Below are 17,666 nucleotides of genomic sequence, written 5' to 3'. Positions count from 1 at the left end.
GTTTCTTAAATGCCTGGGCAAGGGGTTAGTTAAGATAATGCTCTTGGAGAGATGTTGACATTTTGAATGCTGTCTTTGGCATCTGTCAGGAAATGAAGAGGTGGGTCTAAGTGTCAGCGAGATTATTATTTTATATCTTTATATACATTTCTTAGATTCTGTGATTTTCTTGGCTGTAGTGGAAGCAGCAGCAGTACTGCATGTAACATGCACTTACAGGCAGCTGCTGCTTCAGAGGTCCTTTTTCAATATTGAATGGTAAAGAATGATGAATTTCAGTAATTTTCTCTGATTTCTTATTATATTTTCTGAGCCTAGTGGACAGAGGTCAGATGAGTGAGTTGCATGAAAACTATCAGTCTGAAATGGGCATATTGAGATCTTTCCCAGGGGATAAATACAGTTTGTACCCTCTGCTGTAGCCAGTGGTCACCTTTTGCAGTGTAAGAAAGCCAAAGCATGTCCCAGGTAAAGTCTAAAGTGAACTAATTTTTTAAGAAGTTTAAGCTTCAGCTGAGACTTAGGAATATTAATTTAAATGAAACCATAACCCTAAAAATTGTCATCTAGATGCAGCAATATGATTGTTATTCAACTATTATATGTTATATTGTTGTATTTGATTATTATATGATTGTTGTTATGTCCCAGATTATTGCCATTTCACCTATGGTTGAACTGTTTTGGTGCTTGGTGGTGTAGGTTATATAGTGCTTGTATATTCCTTGCTTTATAACAATGTAATATGTGTGTGTAATTGAAGAACTTCCTGAGCTACTGTACTAGAACCCATGTTCACATGGAGTCCTCAATTGCCATTCGCTTGTCTGTTGTAGCTTGTACTGGATGTAGTTACGAAGCACGTTTCATCTCTAACTTCGCACGAAACTTGGGGCGACTCCCTGCTGGCGATGGGGTTGTGGCCAGACTCTCTACCTACGGGTCTCTTTGCAGCAGAAGACTCTCTGCTTTCAACAGTCCGGAGTGACGGGCAGGTCCTAATGCACTGTCTGAACAGAATGACCATTAAAAGCTGCAGGTATGCAAGAGAAAAGCTTTTTTTTTGTCTAATAAATAAGTAAGAAACAAGGGATAGCTAGTGTGTGAAATAGTGGTACTGTGTTATTACTCCCTGCAAAGCCAATAGTCGAGCCATAATTGTGAGCCAATATTGTAAGCAGGCTGTGGTAGTTGCAGTCTGAATTTGAAGCTGCTTGTACCTTTCCACTCACCGCTGGAAATAGAGGTTTAATTCTCTGCTGTGTTACTTGTCAGTCCAAAATTCTTCACATCTGTTCAGTCTTAAAATTATTAAATATACCTGATTGATTTTGACCTGACTTAGGGCTAGGAACTTAGCAGAAAATCTGAATGTAAACACTGGCTTTACAAGCTGACAGGAGCCCCAGAGTTTTCCTAATTCCGTTTCCTTTGGAAATAAAAGTGAGTCTTTGGTTCTGGTTCTATATTCATGAACCTTTGTGCTTTTTCCTTCCAAGTCCAGGTAGGACTAGTTCTTATGAGAAAATGAATTGTTCTTCCTATGAGAACAAAAGGCAAAAAACTAACTGCAGTGTTTTAAAATATTTATTCATGATGTATTTGAGGCCAGATACTTTCAAATACAGAACAAACTTTCATTTTCAAACAAACTTTCCTGATAGAAGCTTCATGTGAAGGGGCTAACTGTAAGAGCTCCTTTTTTGTCGATTTTCTTGTTTGCTTCTTGCCCAATATTACAGTTGTTTTCCCTACACTGGTACAAAATCTCACTTCTTACGTGCTTTGTCTAGTGAGCTACTGTGGGCAAGTAGTGTGGTTTACTTGTCCAGTGACTGAACAAGCTATAGAAACTGGTATTAAGATTTAATGCTGAAACTGTAAAACTGAAGAAAAAAAAAAAAACATTTTCAGTGATGCTTTTGTCTTTTGTAACCTATTTTATGCCTTTTTCTAGTGCAGAGATTGAACTAAAATTTCTAGGTGAAATATCATGTCATTTCTGACGTAGTAGGCACCTCAGACTGATTTAAAGTTAGAAGTTAGCTTTCAAGCTAAGAGTTTTTGGATTGTGATCTTGCCTAGAAATAGTTGCATGGTGAGTAACTTGACTTGCAGAATGGATTATTTTCTGCAGCTGGCAGAGTCCTTATTTGCTGATCCTCAGTTCTCTTTGTGTTTCAGGACGCTGCCATTGACCATGCAGGATCTTCAGAAAATTATGCACTCCACTAATCCTGAGAGTCTGCAGTTCAACGCCGTTGAGATCGCCGCTGACTGGGTGGATGACATGGAAGTCCTCCAAGCTGCAGCTAAATCGTTCATAGAAAAGGCAACCAATCAGGACTGGACACTGAGAGTTAAATGGCTTAACCACTTAGCAAAGAATCTGCCACAAGTTCTTGGTGGGTAATTATTTAACTTTCTCTTTTGCCTTCAGGGTGATTTATTGTATTTTCATAGGTCCTGAGCTAAAGACAGGTTGCGCAGAATAGGGTGAAGAGAAGACTTTGAGATAAAATTTTGCTTTCTTTAATTGAGCACACATATAACTGGTACTGCTTCTGAACTGTAGTTATATTTACAGTTACCTGTTGGCTTATGTAGGAAAATATGCAATTCTCATCACTTTCTTTTTTGGTAGCAGTAGTAAAAACAAAAGAATGTCTTACATTTATTTAATTCTAAACTATGAATAGTTAGAAAAACAAGGTATTGAAGAGCTGAAGTTTACAGAAGCTGTGTTGTCTGAACATTCAAGGCGAGATATGGTCCTCATTGTTCAGTTACATTAATCATGTTAAACATCCACGCAGATGTTTCTGTACAGCTAAAAAAAAAAAAAAAAACTCATACTAAGAGTTGAGGGTGTAAACCCTAATGGATTTTTGCAAGCAGGGTTCCTAATAGTTAGCATATGCAAAATATCAGCAGTTTAACTCTTTACTGGATTTTTCTTTTTAGCCATGATATTTTGGCCACTTTCAAGGTTTCTCGGAGCTAATATAAAAGCAACCAGAAGTTGTCCAGGGTACATGCACAGATGAACTTAAGACTGCTTGTGCTAGCTCAGTTTGTGTTAATTTTATTTGTTTGTACTAAATACTCTTATACCTACACTCTTTTCCCCTTCCTTCTACCTCCCCCACAGGCCCAGTGCGTGTTCAGTTGGAAGCGGGTGCTGTAGCCCTTGACAGTTTCTATGCCAGTCCCCTCTCAGCTGGAATCAGTAACATGATCAAGTTACTACAGCCAAGCATGACAGGTACTTCTGCAGAACTTGAGGCAAGACCTTAGTGTTTTGTGTTCTCTGAACACACTGCAACTCTTCCTGAGAAATGCACATAACTAGTCTGGAATCTCTGCTGAGGCATTTAATTTTTCCCCTGTGTTTTACAGGGAGCTCAGGCCATCATTTCCTTTTCTGGTGTGTTAGGGGCATGAAAGCTAAATATGGTGACATTGGACCATTTCTGGACAGTGCTAGATCTCTTGTCCTGACTATGGAGGAACAGGATGTTTCCAGGCTCTCTTTTTGAGTATTCTGATGACTCATAAATTTGCTTTCACCCTGGTGTTTTACATGGCCTACAGACAACTTAGTGCTTGTGTGTTTGCAAATCTGGAGAGAGGGAGCTCAGGACTCTTCCCTCCTTCTTTCTTTCTCTAATGTTCTTGCATAGGTAGCAGGGAGAACTGAGAAGGTCTTTCACTGAATGTCTCTACTGCTGTCCTGTCTGATCATATTTTGCCTTCTTAGATGAGCATGTGATGCCTCTGGATCCAAGATGGAATATGCAGTTTTTGGATATAATTAGAAATTCCATGAACTTTGACACGGAAATGGAGCACACAGATCAGCTTCTCATCCTCTTGAAGTCTGCAGCAAACCGGCAAGTTCCAAAACCAGCTTGTGAAGGCTGCCCTCTGACTGTAATCAGTGGTGCTTAAGTTGTGGTTTCTGCCTAATTCATTTTACAGTTTGTTAGATCTGATCTCAAATATCAGGCAGAGGTTTTACACAAATTATGTTTTTGCTTCTGCTTTCTGTAGATAACAACTACAAACTCTCACTTTACTAGTAAAACAGGAAACAATGCTCCTGGATTTCACATAAGCTGGAGTACTTCCAAAACTAACCTGAACTGTCAGATAAAGCATAAAAGAGGGGGAACACACATGAAACTTCAAATAGTTGTCTTGATTTGGAAAAGGGATTTGACTGCTTTTTCCAAGAAAAGGAAAAAGTACTGGCATGTGAATTCTGAAATTAAACTGCAGTACATGCTCGCATATCCCACAAACAGTTGTGATGCATCTGCGTAGTAGCCCACTCCTTTTCCCTTTTTTGTGATCGCTGAAGTTCTCACAAAAGCAGATTCCTAACTACTGCAGACTAGTCAGGCAGTTAATTGGGCTGCACTTGACTCTTATTTTATAATAAATGGAGTGTCACATTCACTTCATAATTCACCATTCTAATAAGGCAGAGGTTTTAAGCTAACTGATCGTTTTTAAATGAGTTTTCTTGTTTTTAATTTAGAGCAGTATTATTTCTTGACCGAGAAAAAAGGAGCTACACTGAGAAGAACTTAATTACCCTCAAGGAGCCAAGAACAAGTGCCTTAAGAATGTCTCTGGATTTCCATAAAGGTGGAGTTGATGCTCACTGTTTTTTGTTGTTGCTTGATGTTTTTGGTGTTTTGTTTGTTTATTTTGTTTTTGTTTTAGTGTTATCATCAAATATAAATATGGTTAAATTGCGCTGTTGTGAAATTTGCTACTTTGGACATAAGGTGTCCTGAAAATGTGAAGATTGTGTGAATATAAAGCAGTCAAATTAAGACAAAAATGATATGTAAATTATTCCTAAATTAAGTATACCTTATGCTATCCATCCATATATGCATATAGCAAATATATGCATATATGCATATATATCCTGCCTGTACTAGATCATCTGTGCATCTCATTTTTCTGTGATTATCCAAACTTGAAGATAGTAGAGAGAATGTAAAATTGCATTCTGTCATTAGTTGTTAGAAATGGCAAAATTCTTCAGAAATCCTTTTGTTCTATTTATATTGTTTTATTATATAATAAGATGTTTAATTTTAAGACAAAGGGAGAAAAATAAAACTTAGTGATGAAATTATTATGTGGACAGAAGGAGTTGACCTGTGTTTCCCTTTTTTTAGATTAAGTATATAGAGAATTGTGCAAATAGTGAAGGAATATTTTATTACTTTGAGTCTTCAATGTTTTCAGTTTGGCCCCAGCCCCTGGCCAGAAACAAATCTGTCATTGCCATTATGCATGGTTGGAATATTCAGTTTTTCCCTTTCTTCCCCAAAATCCAGATCCAGGAAGTTACCACTCCCTCCCTCATGCAGTTGTGGTCAACCTTGCTGCTTTTTTTGAAATTTGGGATGCCTTTATGCTTCACTGGGTGAAGTCTACTCAGGTGGCCTTAAGTGATGATGACATGCATGATGTGAGTACATTTTTCATATTACATTTGCTTTTTTTTTTTTTTTTTTTGATGTTGGTGCCATGACAAAAAAACAGCAGTGCTTCTGTTAAGATTCAGGATGTGCATAACACCAGGAAGATGATCATGCGGTGCTCTCTTCCAGTAACTGTATTTGTGTAGTACCTCCTATTTTTACCAATACCTACTTCCTTCTCTGTGGGATATAAGTCAGCAAATACTTATCAAAATGTAAGCACCTGAAATGGGGGTGCCCATTGCTGAGCTTTATCATCTAATATCTACTTGGTTAGGATGATACCAATTGAGTCCTAGAAGTGCCTGCTTCTCTCCACTAATGGTAAAGGAGGTATCCACATCTTTCTCAGATGTGAACATTTAAAACTGGACAGGCGATATTCAGGTTGCAGGGAGAGTTCACTTCTCCCTCTCCATTCTCAGACTATCAAGATCTCTTTGCTGCAACCTAACATATAGGCTAGGTCCATGGATTTCCTTAGGCATATACTTTTGGCATATTCTTTTTTGACGTGTATATTTCCACTGCCACCAGACACACCCCATATTTTGGAGGAGATGTAGTTGAGTGCCAGTTTGTAGCTCTGAGCGCCCAACTGCTTCTGAAGTTGATGGAACTGACAGTGTTGTTTTGTTTCCTCTTGCTTGAAGTACAAAGTGCTTGCAGGGCAATATGCAGGGCTCAGCAATAGGAAACTGTAACCTTTTTGGCTTTTGTTAGATTTTATATTGCTTGCTATGGCGTGACCGATTCTGGGCAGTGTCTGACACAGTGACAGTGGATTCACCAGGATTGTCACTTCTATCTCTACATTGGCACTGGGTTATGAAGCATTTGATTGACAGAATTCCTCAGATGCTTCTTGGATCAGAACAGCACAAGTAAGTGGCTTTGATTTGTGGTTATATTATATGGTTGCTTGTTACCTTTTTGCTAGCATTCTGCCTGATTAATATAATTCATATTGTAATTAGTATGATTTGCCTTTAATGTCCAAGTTCATTAGTGATGTAAGTACAATGTGTTAAATAGCTGATCACTAAAACCTTGGGTTTCTTAGTATAGGGCTTCTCTTCGGCCATATGTTTCTATCTACAATCTTTACCCATTGCTTCTTCCTTAAAATTAGATTGTTCTTTTAGTGAAGGAGAATGACTTTTCCTTCTTTTTATTATTTTATTATTATTATTATTTTCTTTTTTCCCCTCAAACATTTGAGCTAATTGCTTTCCCTCCTGCTGTTTCTACCTCAAGGATTTCAAAAGAAATTCAGTCTGTTTCACAGCAGATCCAGAACTGCTTGGCCAACCCTGCTAGTGTTTGTGCCAGTATGAAGATATTGCAGAAGTCTCTAGGAAGACCGCTTCCTTTTAAGGTATTGCTACTGATTTTGCAAAAGAGTTGCATTTCCAGTGTTTTCCAGATACTCTTTAATCATAAAGATTTGCAAGCACTTGCTGTCTGGGTCCACAAAAAGGCGTTCCATATGGACTTGTTAGATTAATTAAAATAGAAATTCCAGTCTGTGTTAATGTTAATCTTTTAGTTTTTGTAAAACATATCAGCTACCCAGATAACATTTCTGTTATTAGTACAAGTAGCAATTACCTGATATTTAATGATACACAAGCATAAAAATAGGACTACTTGTTCTGTCTTAGTCACTTCTGTCTTCCTACTCTTTTGAGTAAGGCTAAAATTAATTGTTGTGAAGTTATGAATGTAATTGCAGATTGATTTTATGTGTGCCTAGGCTCTGGTGGAACATGTGAGTGTGAATTATTCCCTAAAACTTCTGACTGCAGTCGCACATTTCATTTGTTGCTAGCACTGTTGAGATAATTTGCCACTTGTTCGAATGTCCTTTTCATGCTTCTAGGATAAACTGGGCGCAGAGTGTCTTTCTCAGCTAAAAGTTCTCAGCAAGCCACTTAAAATCTTGGAGCCAAGATTGACCTTTGGAAGCAAGAGGTGGCAGGAAAAAATGTGTTGTCTGAAAACCACTGCCACTGGATGGAAGATAAAGAAAGCACTGCTGCAAGCTGAGGGCCTGATACTCAGAGCTAATCATCTAGATGATGTTTGTCTGGGTAGGCATTTTCACATAAAAATGTGAGATGTTTGCTGACAAAAGGTTTAGTACATGCATTTATGTGCCTTTTGCACCCCCATCGAACAGGTGACCTGAAGAATTTTTTGAAAGCTGTGCATTCACAACTGACAGCAACAGGAGTTATACGTCCACCTTCAGGAGAAATGATTGATGAGGATGGTATCTCCAGCCAGTTAGACCCTGCTTCGTTAATCCAGCTCTGCAGCAGGATTCAGCTGTGGCCTGCAATGGAGTTCTTGGGGACGATGTGGCAGTACAAGCTGACAGCTGATTATATGGCTAAGGCTTGTGCAAGAAGGTAACAAGGCTGAAAAGAGAAATGCTGTCTTCCTTTCACAAGATTCAGAATCCCTAGCTAAAAAAACTTGTAAATCCGTGTGTATGTGTACATATATATGGATATGTGTTTGTACACATGTGTGCACACACATAGATTTATGCATATAATTACCCAAACATTCCTTGTCTGCATGCAGAATTGCTCTTGAACAGTTATAAAATGTTTCAGCAAAAGAGTTGTTTAGTGTTATATTAAATAGGTAGTTTTCTTCCACTGAACTGGCTTTTATTAATACAAATGTAGGACTGTTGATGTCCAAGCCTCTTGGAATAAAACATTAGACTCCAGAAATAGCTTGAACTGTAGAATGTGTTACAGTTGGAGGAACCTTAAATCCTAGCAGTATTTTCCTTTTAGTGAAACAATGGTCCTTCATGTTAGGAATTAACATAAGGGTGTTTATAGTTATGTGGCTGGGCTGCTGCAGAAAGACTAAATTAGACCTGATGATGAAAGTACCCTAACATGCATCTTTGCTTTTTCAGCACAAAATTCAAGGAAACCATAAACATCTAGCTTAAGTTAACATTATTTAAATTAAGAAGTGCTCGTGTTGCCTCAAGGAACCATGTTTTGCCATTTCTTAAAAAAAAAAAAAAAAAAAAAAATCACAGACTTCAGTGAAAGTAACTTTTTGTACAATGAGGCTCTTAAATTGCTTGATAGAGCTTCTCAAATGCAAAAAAGTTCTGACTAACACAAAGACAAAAGGAACTGTAAAACAAGACAGTTTTTTTTCTTTTGATTGTTTGTATTTTGAATATGTAGCTTAAAGCTACGGAAGATGCTATTTCTTTACTCTTCAGCTGTGAGTTTAGTTTTTCCCAGCTTTGCAGAATCCAAGTTTTTAGAGTACCGTTAGAGTGCCTGTTCTTCCTCCAGTGTTTTAAATATTCTCACTTTAACCTTCTGGTTAGTCTTCGCAGTTCTTGTGACTCTCCTGTCCCTTTTCATTTGTTTGATTATCCGAATGATTCACTGTAGTTGTCTGGGCTAAGCAGTATGTAAACTGTGCTTTTTCTTTTCTGCTACAGGGTGAATTACAGTCGAGAACTACACCTGTGTCCAGATCTATCTCAGCTTATAGCTTTTGCTCTGAAATTAACACCAGCTGCTTCTCACCAGCTGTCTGGACTATGGCACATGTTACACCTCCCTGAAGTAAGAACAAGCTTTAGGTCTTGCAGATTTTTTCAGAATTTTCAAAATACTTGTGTCTCTGTAAGGTACTAACTTCCTATGCCTGACAATGAATGTTTCAGTTCTTTGTTTTTAATGAGAATAGAATAGCTTATTAACTATGAGCATACAAAAAACCCCAACGCTAAACATTCCAAAGTCTAAAATCATAGTTCTCTATATATTTATGAATATAGTTGGATGTTTTAGTTCCATTCATTCATCCATGAAATAATAGAAAACGGAAGATTGATTGAGCGGTGGGTATCAGCTTGGTTACATCTATTCAAAATAATTTTATGCTGAAGAATTTTAAAATGTTTGCCTCATTTCTGTTGTTTTGGTTTGTGGGGTTTTTTTTGGTGCAGTTTTTATTCAATTGTATGATGTATTTCTTATAAAGCTGTTTAATGTATCAGAAATTTTGGTCAGTTAATATTTAGCTATAGTATGGTGGTAGTTGTGCTCCTGTGAAGTTCAGCAAACAGCAAATTTGTATTAACATAATATGTGGTTGCATAATTGCACAATAGAGACTGTGTGCTGAGTACTCGCACTGCAAACTTACTGCTTGTTCCCCTGACAAGGAAGGAAGTTGAGCCAGTGCAGACATTAGGAAGTGAACTTGGGTTCTTGTCAGGAAGAAATGTGAGCAAACGCTATGTGAAATCAAAAAAATATATTTAAGGGGAATCTTGTAAGGGGAAAATAGTATAATTGCTCATTTGTTCCTGCTGAATCTCATTTGATGTCTATATGTTACCCTCCTGATTCTTGTATGTGTTTTTTTTTTTTTTTTTCCTCCCCTCTCTCCTTAGGTGTACCCTGAAGAAATGTCTGTTCTGTCATCTCAGCTAGTTAGTGCTGCACTAGCATCCTTTTGGAGCAGTACTTTTGCATCTGATCCAGACTATTGGCTGACCTGGAGATCACTACCAATGACAGAAGAAGAGAACTTTCCTAAATCACAGATGAACTATGGAGGTTCTATGAAGGTTTGTCTATTCTGACCTAAGCAAGTAGCTGGGCTGAGGACTGTTTTACTAAACAATTCAACAGCTTTCTAAAACATACAGTAAAACTCTAGCATAATCAGTGCAAGTTGCATCTGAACAATCTAACTCTTAATCTCTTAATTTAGGGCCCCGGTATTTTGACCCGAGCAGTTTTCTCAAAGTGCTTCTTTGAAATTCTAACTAGCAGCAGCAAGACAAGCCAGTGGGATGTGAGTGGGCTTCCAGTTCTGTCATCATCCCATGTGACACTGGGAGAATGGGTGGAGAGAGCACAACAGCTTCATGAAGTCAGTGCAACATTGTGGACCAACCTGGCTGTCTCTTCAACAGCAGACTTTAGGTATACTTAAGTATACTTTAGGTATTCTTAGACATGTGTTACTTAAACCAGGTGTGTTACAGAAGCTTGTTTACCAGAGGTCAACTTTGTTTTTTTATTTCTTTGATTTCTGTGCCTTCAGATACACAGACTCCAGACTACAAGGAATAGTGCTGGGTAGGCTGCTCTCTGCCCTGGTAGATCTGGTTCCAATAGAGCTGCAAGACAAATTTTTGGAGTATTGTGAGAATCTCTCGTTCAAGGATCGTCTTGCATATGAGCATCTTCTCAAGATACTCAGAAGCATCGCTGATCAGGAATTGCTTCCTAAGGAAGTCCTTTTTCTCCTGCACACTTGCTTGCGGCAGTTCTTTGGGGAAGGCCTTAAGGAGCTACCAGAGACAGCTTGGCGAGGAAGCCTTTGGGTGAATATTGGCTTGCTACAGATCCAGGTGTGGCTTCCACAGACTCGTTTTGATCCAGCTGTGAAAAGAGAATACAAACTCAAGTATGCCAAGGAAGAGGTGAGTTGGAGTTGAGCTGGCTTCTACCACTGTCATATACAACATCAGTGAAAATGGGATTTGTTTTGAATAATCTTAGGTAAATCCTGTGAAGATACAAGCTTGATGTTTAAAGCATGATTTTTAAACTATACAGTTATAGGTTATTTTAATATCCATAAAGATGATGCACTTGTTGCTTTATCAAAGCCAGAACTTCAGGGAAGGGTTTATTGTCTTTTCAGTTGCATCAACTGGAGTGTGAATGGAAAACAAATGATTTGTCATCCCAGCTACATACAGGGAAGAGTATTGAAGATGAAGCAATCAGCAACTATGTTCATCCCCATCTCAGGTAATATCTCAAGCACTTGGTTTTCTGTTTAGATTGGAAATCACATATATGGATGCTCTAGATGGATTTTCTCCATGGCCTTACAATGATAGCGTTAATCTGTCAAAACAAGGTAATCTTTGTTGATTTGAAAGTTGTAATTTGCTGATTAAAATGCAATGAAAATACAGATGCTATTCTGTAGAGTTTTGCTTGCAGTAGTTAAGGAGTTGTCTCTACACACTTTCTATTGCTATAGTATAACAACTGCTACAATACAAGCCCACAAAATGTGGGTATGTAAATGCTTTTCTCCTGAAAGCTGTATCTATGCATGTGGCCTTCCTATCTCCAGAAAACTGGAGCTGTGCTCAGAGCTGAAAATTAAGTTACACATCTAACATAATTATGGTACTTTTACTAGCTTATAATAATTTTTAACAAAGTGAAATTAGATTGGTTATCTATGACTGTAACTCTTAAAGGTCTCAGCGGGAACTAGTGCTAAATTACTGAGCTTTAGACCAAACTGTATTTAGTGAAGTCTGCAAAACCTGTAATTTAACATCATGTTTGCCTATGGTCCCGTCACCTAATTAAATATTTTACAAATTGGAATACACTGTTGATGCTTAGAATTTGTAGCTATTGGTTTTTAATCTGAGGAACTAGAGTAAGAAATTTTAAATGAACTTGAATTTTGTACAGGTTTTCAGGTGTTCTTTCTGCATGATTTGATAAGTGGGCATTATTTTTAATTATCCGCAGTTAATGGAAGCTTCCAATCTCAAACATGTAAATTGGTGTGGTAGTTCTGTGCTATTGATTAAGAAGTCATTAAGAGTCAGTTCAGAATTTCTAAGTTTGACTGATTTTTTTTTTTTTTTTCCTCCCTTCCCTCCCCACCCCCCTTCACCAGTAGTACTGCATTGCCATGAATGCTCATACAGCTGTCACGTCAAAAGTAAAAGAAAACAGAAGGACACTTAATGGAAAAGTGCGGGGGGCGGAAATGAGGAGAGAGGAAGGAAGGGGTGTCTGCCTGCCCTACTGGTGCTACATTTTTGTTCTATTTTATTTCCTAACAGGCTGTTGCATGAAAGAATGCAGAGGTTGAAGGAGCAGATAATCAGTCTTTCCAGAAAAAAAGCGTTCAGGCCTGCTGTCCCTGCCTATGACTGCCTGTACCAGCAAGTTCATCAGTATATCAACAGTATTGCCCAGGTTTCTTCAGTCCAAGATCTTCTAGCTCACCTTCTGCAGTTCCTCCGCGGAGAAAGATCCGAGTCCCTCCAGGCAATACAAAAGCTGTTACATAAAGAAGCATCTTGGCAAAAGTCACACCACCAGTTTAGGAGACTCCTGGCAGAGGAATACGCTGTGTTCCCTGATGCCATCATTCCACTGCAGTCTGCCATCTTACAGTTGCAACACGGCATGAGACTAGTGGCCTTTGAAGCTTATGCAATGCTCAACAGTTTTGTGTGTCGCACTGATCTTGCCAACCTCCTCACTGCTTTGTTGGCATTTCCATCTGTTAGCCCCACCTTCCCCACTTACTTTGCTCATGCAGAAACTATATGCTCAGTGAATTCAGTCGAGGTCCTTAATGGACTTAAGTTTTCTCTGAAGCAGCCTGAAGGAGAGTCGGAGGGAGTGCAGAAGCCTTGCCCGACTCTGGAACAGCTGCTGGTGAATGCTTTGCTGCGTCTTCGGTGCCACGTCCTATCAAGAGGAGAGATGGACCAGAAATCTCTGCAACTTTTTAGGCATCTGTGCCAGGTAACATCTGAAGTGTAACGGCCAGGAAGTAGAGTAGCATTCTGATTTGCATTTGTAGAGTTCTTGCACTGAACTACCTGGATAAATGTCAGTTCTTAAGAAATAAAGTTCTTAAAGTTGTCTCCCACTCCTACTTCCCCTCACAGAATTACTAAGATAATTAAGCGTGTTTTGTTAGCTACTCCAGATTTATCAAAACTATCAAATCAAAGATTCATAGATCAAATCATAAATCAATCAAAATCAAAGACTCATAAAATCAGAGTGGTTGTGTAATAAATGTGTGTGTGTGTGTGTATATACATATATATATGTATATTTAAATAACTTTGTAGTGAAATTCTTTATAAAAGAGTTAAAACAGAGAAATAGAGTTTGGAGCCGGATTCTGCATTGTGTACTGTTTTCGATGGTCTTTCCCTGTTAGTTTGCTGAAGGGGCAACCTAATCCTCGTTCAAGTTAAATGCCTTTGGTTCTTTGTTTTATACTGTTGCAGACCTGACAGATTAAAAAGAGAAGGAAAAAAAAATCTGTTACAGCAGTGAGGTGTAATATGATCTTAAGTATGTAATCTTTAATTTGTGTAAGTGTGCTGCTTTATGATTCCTCAGGCAATTATAAATGAATGGGATGAACAGGAACGCCGTGCTCAAGAGCAGGAGGCAATGGAAAACTGTCCCTACAGATACAGGAGTAAAAGCCATGGAAAAGGACAGAGCGAAGATGAGGAAGAAAGAGAATTCAGGAGGAGATTTCCTCTTCATGGAAAGGTAACAATAGGACTCTGGAAAGAAACATAAAGATTATGCATGTAATATTTCCTTAGAATAAGCATTATACATAAAATGTAATGATTTATTTATTTGTTTGTTTCAGCAAAAAAGAAAACGTAGGGTTCGTCTCCAAATAAAGCAGTGTTAGCCATGTGTTGAAATAGTAGTTTCTTCTTGTGGCCTTTCCCTTCTGTCTGTAGAAGGCTTTGGATGTATTTCCTTGTTTTAAAATCTCCTCTGCTTCTGCTGAGTAACCCTAGGATATGTAACTGAATGATGGCGATATTATTTTTTTGTGATAGAATTTTTACAGTCAATTCATTTAGCAAGTAAGGTCTGCTGAGGTTGTATGAGCTATGAGGGACGGGACGCTGTTCCTCTACTCAGCTATGGTGAGGCTGCACCTGGAGTATTGGGTAGAGTTCTGGGCTCCCCAGTACAAGAAGGATGTGGAGCTTCTAGAGAGGGTCCAGCATAGAGTGACAAAATTGATTAAGGAACTGGAGCATTTATCGTTTGAGGAAAGACTAAGCAAGCTGGGCCTGTTTAGTCTGGAGAAGAGAAGACTGAGAGGAGATTTGATCAACATGTCTAAGTACCTGAGGGGAGGATGTAGGGAGGATGGGGCCAGACTCTTCTCGGTGGTGGCGAGTGACAGGACAAGCAGAATGGGTACAAATTGAAACACAGGAAGTTCCACCTCCACGTAAGGAAGAACTTCTTTACTGTGAGGGTGACAGCCCTGGAACAGGCTGCCCAGAGAGGTTGTGGAGTCTCCTCTGGAGATCTTTCAAACCCCTTGGATGCCACCCTGTGCCCCATGCTCTAGGTGTCCTTGCTGGAGCAGAGAGGTCGGACTAGATGATCTCTAGAGGTGCCTTCCAACCTCAACCATTCTGTGGCTCTGTGATCTGTAAAGAATGCTACTCTCAATAGAATGAACTGCTGAAGATATCAGGGTTTCTTGTTTAACTGGCCCATGTTACTACATATCTTACCCAAGCATTGGCATGCAGTATAGAAATGCTTGGGACGCTCCTGAGGATCCATGTGTTGTGGGGAGGTATTCTGTTTCAGACCGACAGCCAAACTGGGAAGTGGGTAGTGTATTTATACAGCGGCAATTCCAAATCGTTAGCATGTTGCCTCAATATTCTCCTCCTCCCCATGTGTCCCACAACCAAAAGGCATTAAAGGGAGGAGTTATAACTGTTGTTTATTATGTGATTTGTAGGACTTTGAAGATATCACAGCTCAGCCAAGTCTAGAGGAAAAAATGGAAACTGTAGATGAGTTGGAAGACCAGCTGGAAGTTGATAGAGCTGTTCTGTCCAAGAGCTCCATGCGGACAGTCATGATGGTTCATCAACAGTTGTGCTTGAACTTTGCACGATCTCTGTGGTATCAGCAGAGTCTGCCTTCCCACCAAGCCAAACACTATCTGAATACGTTTCTTTCCTGCTATCAGACTGGTGCCTGCCTGGTGTCGCACTTCTATCCTTTGATTGGTAAGGTTGCTCACATTCCAGATGTTTGGTTCTAGCTCTGTGGTGATCAGTTCCAAATTAGTTGTACTGCAAATCATTAAATATTTATACGCTATGGAAGAAATGTACAAAAACGCTGCTTGCTTTTTCCAAAGAACTTGCTCTGTGTTCCGAATTCTCTCCCAGTGTTTTAGTCTTTTAAGGGTTGTTTTATTTCATATAGCTCATTTACTCTTAAACTGTGTTCATTAACTGAGTCTACTCGCTCACTCAAAATTTTGGACATTTTCATCCGTGTAATCTTGTTGGAGACTATGGATTTGCAGAAATTTCCCAGAGATAAAATTTTCGATTCAATTAGATTCATAAAGAAATTCATTTTAATAGAGCTTCTGTTTTTTTTTTAATAAAATGCACTTTTGTTTTTACATCAAAATATTGACCCATTTGATGTGAAACCACAGTTTCAGCATTAATATTTTCCATCATTTCTCAGAGCAGAATAGTATTTCATTTCTGATCTAGTAAGTATGTGGGCAGTGAGGAAGGAATGTACAATGCACCAGGCCTGCTGTTTTTACAGTAGTGCTCTGTGTGTGTATGTGTCCATTGTGTGTCCGTTCCCCAGGTGTAATTTTTTTTTAATTGGAATACTTTTTCCCAGAACCTTAGTAATATTTTGTTGGTAAATCTCCTTGATGTGAATTTTTGAATGGAGGAATAACAGTTGGATCCTGATCTTACCAACTTTTTGTACAAAAAATAAAATACAGGGCGTAGAATACATGGCTATTCTATACTCCTTGCATCTATCTCATTGCTTGTGTAGCATACTCTTATATCTTCATAATGCATACCAGGAGAAGGTTTGGGATAATACTAGTAGGATACAGGGAAAAAAAATAAATGTTTTCCTAACTGAAGAAAGAGCGAATAGCATGTCTGTCATTTTTGGCTTCGTAGGTGCTGAACTGAACGATAGTCTTCTGGGAAGCCAACTTCTAGTTAGCACCCTCCTTCAAAATACCTTTTTTGAGGAACTGACTTCAGATCTGGTGCTACAGCAAGATGGCCCGTATGATTTTTACCAACACCCTAATATTCAGCAAGTCCGACGGTGCCAACCTGTACTTGATAATTTTGCTAAAGAAGTGAACAGGTTACTGCAGGAATGGCCTGAGCATCCAGTACTTCTGCAGGTAAAAGTATTTCAGCAAATGTTTTGGGGAAAAAGAAACAGTAAAAGTTATGTGCAAGAAAGTATTTGATAGTTGTGCATGTAAATATATTTATAAATACATATACACAAGCACACATACGTACATTTAGTCACTGAGACACAAATCTGTGTATTAATTACTGAGATATTTTGAAGTGATGCCAGTTTCTTCAAATGTACTAATTATTTTCAGCTATTTCATTCATTTATGAAGTGCTAAATGGTATTTGTTGCCTACTCCGATCTTACGGCTTTGATTAATCTGCCATTCCTTAAAGATTTTTGGGGGCTTTTCCTGTGTGCATGGTGTTTTTTTGTTTATTTGTTTGTTTTTCCTCCAAAATACCATGTTTTTTATGTTGTGGTTGGTTTTCTTTAATGCTGCTTTAAAAATAGGCATCCTTGGTACCACTTAACAGGACCCTCGCTCTGTTATATTTCTTAGACTAGTGCATAAACCCAGAATCAGCTGGAACTCAGCATTAAGTTGTTTGTGCTCTTTGGTCCAGAACACTGGCCTTATCTCCTGTAGAGGTAGATTATACTAATCTAAATACACTTAACTTTTGCATTTTAATTTTTCATTCTGTAGCTGCTAGTTGTGATGGACAGAATCCGAAGTTTTCCACTGTGTAGTCCTCTCTCAAAGTTCCTGAATGGCTTAGAAATTCTTCTCGCGAAGGCACAGGTATGAAGAGTACTAAGGGAAACTGTTTTAGTTTCTCTTCTATACTTCCTTATTTGTATTGGCACTATGATAAAAACAGCTGAAAGGTTTCACAAAAAAGAGTGAGCTTGCATGTGAATTTAAGTAATAGGAAAGTACTCCAGAGATCTAAATGAGTCTTGTCATGCAAAAATTAATTTTCTTATAAATATGTGAGGTGGGTTTTTTTTAGTTTTGTTTTTCCCTCTCCAGGACTGGGAGGAAAACGCTAGTCGAGCTTTGTCCTTGAGGAAACATCTTGATTTGGTTACACAGCTGATAATCCAGTGGCGTAAACTGGAGTTGAAGTAAGAATTGCCCTTCCCTACAATATCTAAGCAAGAGCAGTAGGCTTATGTTTTCATACAGGGATGCATTCCCATG

The 17,666-nt window shown here is 38.6% G+C and overlaps 1 protein-coding gene across 1 annotated transcript in view; it reads left to right on the top strand.

Moving 5' to 3' along the window:
• MDN1 (midasin AAA ATPase 1) overlaps nucleotides 1-17,666 on the top strand; it is an 87,962-nt gene that overhangs the window by 39,244 nt on the left and 31,052 nt on the right. The window contains exons 47-67 of the mRNA XM_088519776.1: nucleotides 837-1,039; nucleotides 2,185-2,405; nucleotides 3,152-3,265; nucleotides 3,761-3,893; nucleotides 4,544-4,653; nucleotides 5,361-5,494; nucleotides 6,231-6,391; nucleotides 6,765-6,885; nucleotides 7,390-7,600; nucleotides 7,690-7,921; nucleotides 8,998-9,124; nucleotides 9,961-10,137; nucleotides 10,284-10,498; nucleotides 10,620-11,001; nucleotides 11,226-11,335; nucleotides 12,403-13,096; nucleotides 13,709-13,867; nucleotides 15,105-15,378; nucleotides 16,321-16,556; nucleotides 17,169-17,264; nucleotides 17,496-17,590. Of these exons, the coding sequence (XP_088375902.1) occupies nucleotides 837-1,039; nucleotides 2,185-2,405; nucleotides 3,152-3,265; nucleotides 3,761-3,893; nucleotides 4,544-4,653; nucleotides 5,361-5,494; nucleotides 6,231-6,391; nucleotides 6,765-6,885; nucleotides 7,390-7,600; nucleotides 7,690-7,921; nucleotides 8,998-9,124; nucleotides 9,961-10,137; nucleotides 10,284-10,498; nucleotides 10,620-11,001; nucleotides 11,226-11,335; nucleotides 12,403-13,096; nucleotides 13,709-13,867; nucleotides 15,105-15,378; nucleotides 16,321-16,556; nucleotides 17,169-17,264; nucleotides 17,496-17,590 (4,205 nt within the window). The remainder of the gene's footprint in view (nucleotides 1-836; nucleotides 1,040-2,184; nucleotides 2,406-3,151; nucleotides 3,266-3,760; nucleotides 3,894-4,543; nucleotides 4,654-5,360; nucleotides 5,495-6,230; nucleotides 6,392-6,764; nucleotides 6,886-7,389; nucleotides 7,601-7,689; nucleotides 7,922-8,997; nucleotides 9,125-9,960; nucleotides 10,138-10,283; nucleotides 10,499-10,619; nucleotides 11,002-11,225; nucleotides 11,336-12,402; nucleotides 13,097-13,708; nucleotides 13,868-15,104; nucleotides 15,379-16,320; nucleotides 16,557-17,168; nucleotides 17,265-17,495; nucleotides 17,591-17,666) is intronic.

This window comes from Tinamus guttatus, unplaced genomic scaffold (assembly GCF_059628265.1).
Source record: "Tinamus guttatus ecotype Peru unplaced genomic scaffold, ASM5962826v1 Tinamus_guttatus_pri_ptg000070l, whole genome shotgun sequence".
In the NCBI taxonomy this organism is placed as follows: domain Eukaryota; kingdom Metazoa; phylum Chordata; class Aves; order Tinamiformes; family Tinamidae; genus Tinamus; species Tinamus guttatus.
Note: the sequence above shows the minus strand (reverse complement) of the source record. Positions and strands in the feature narration are given on the sequence as shown.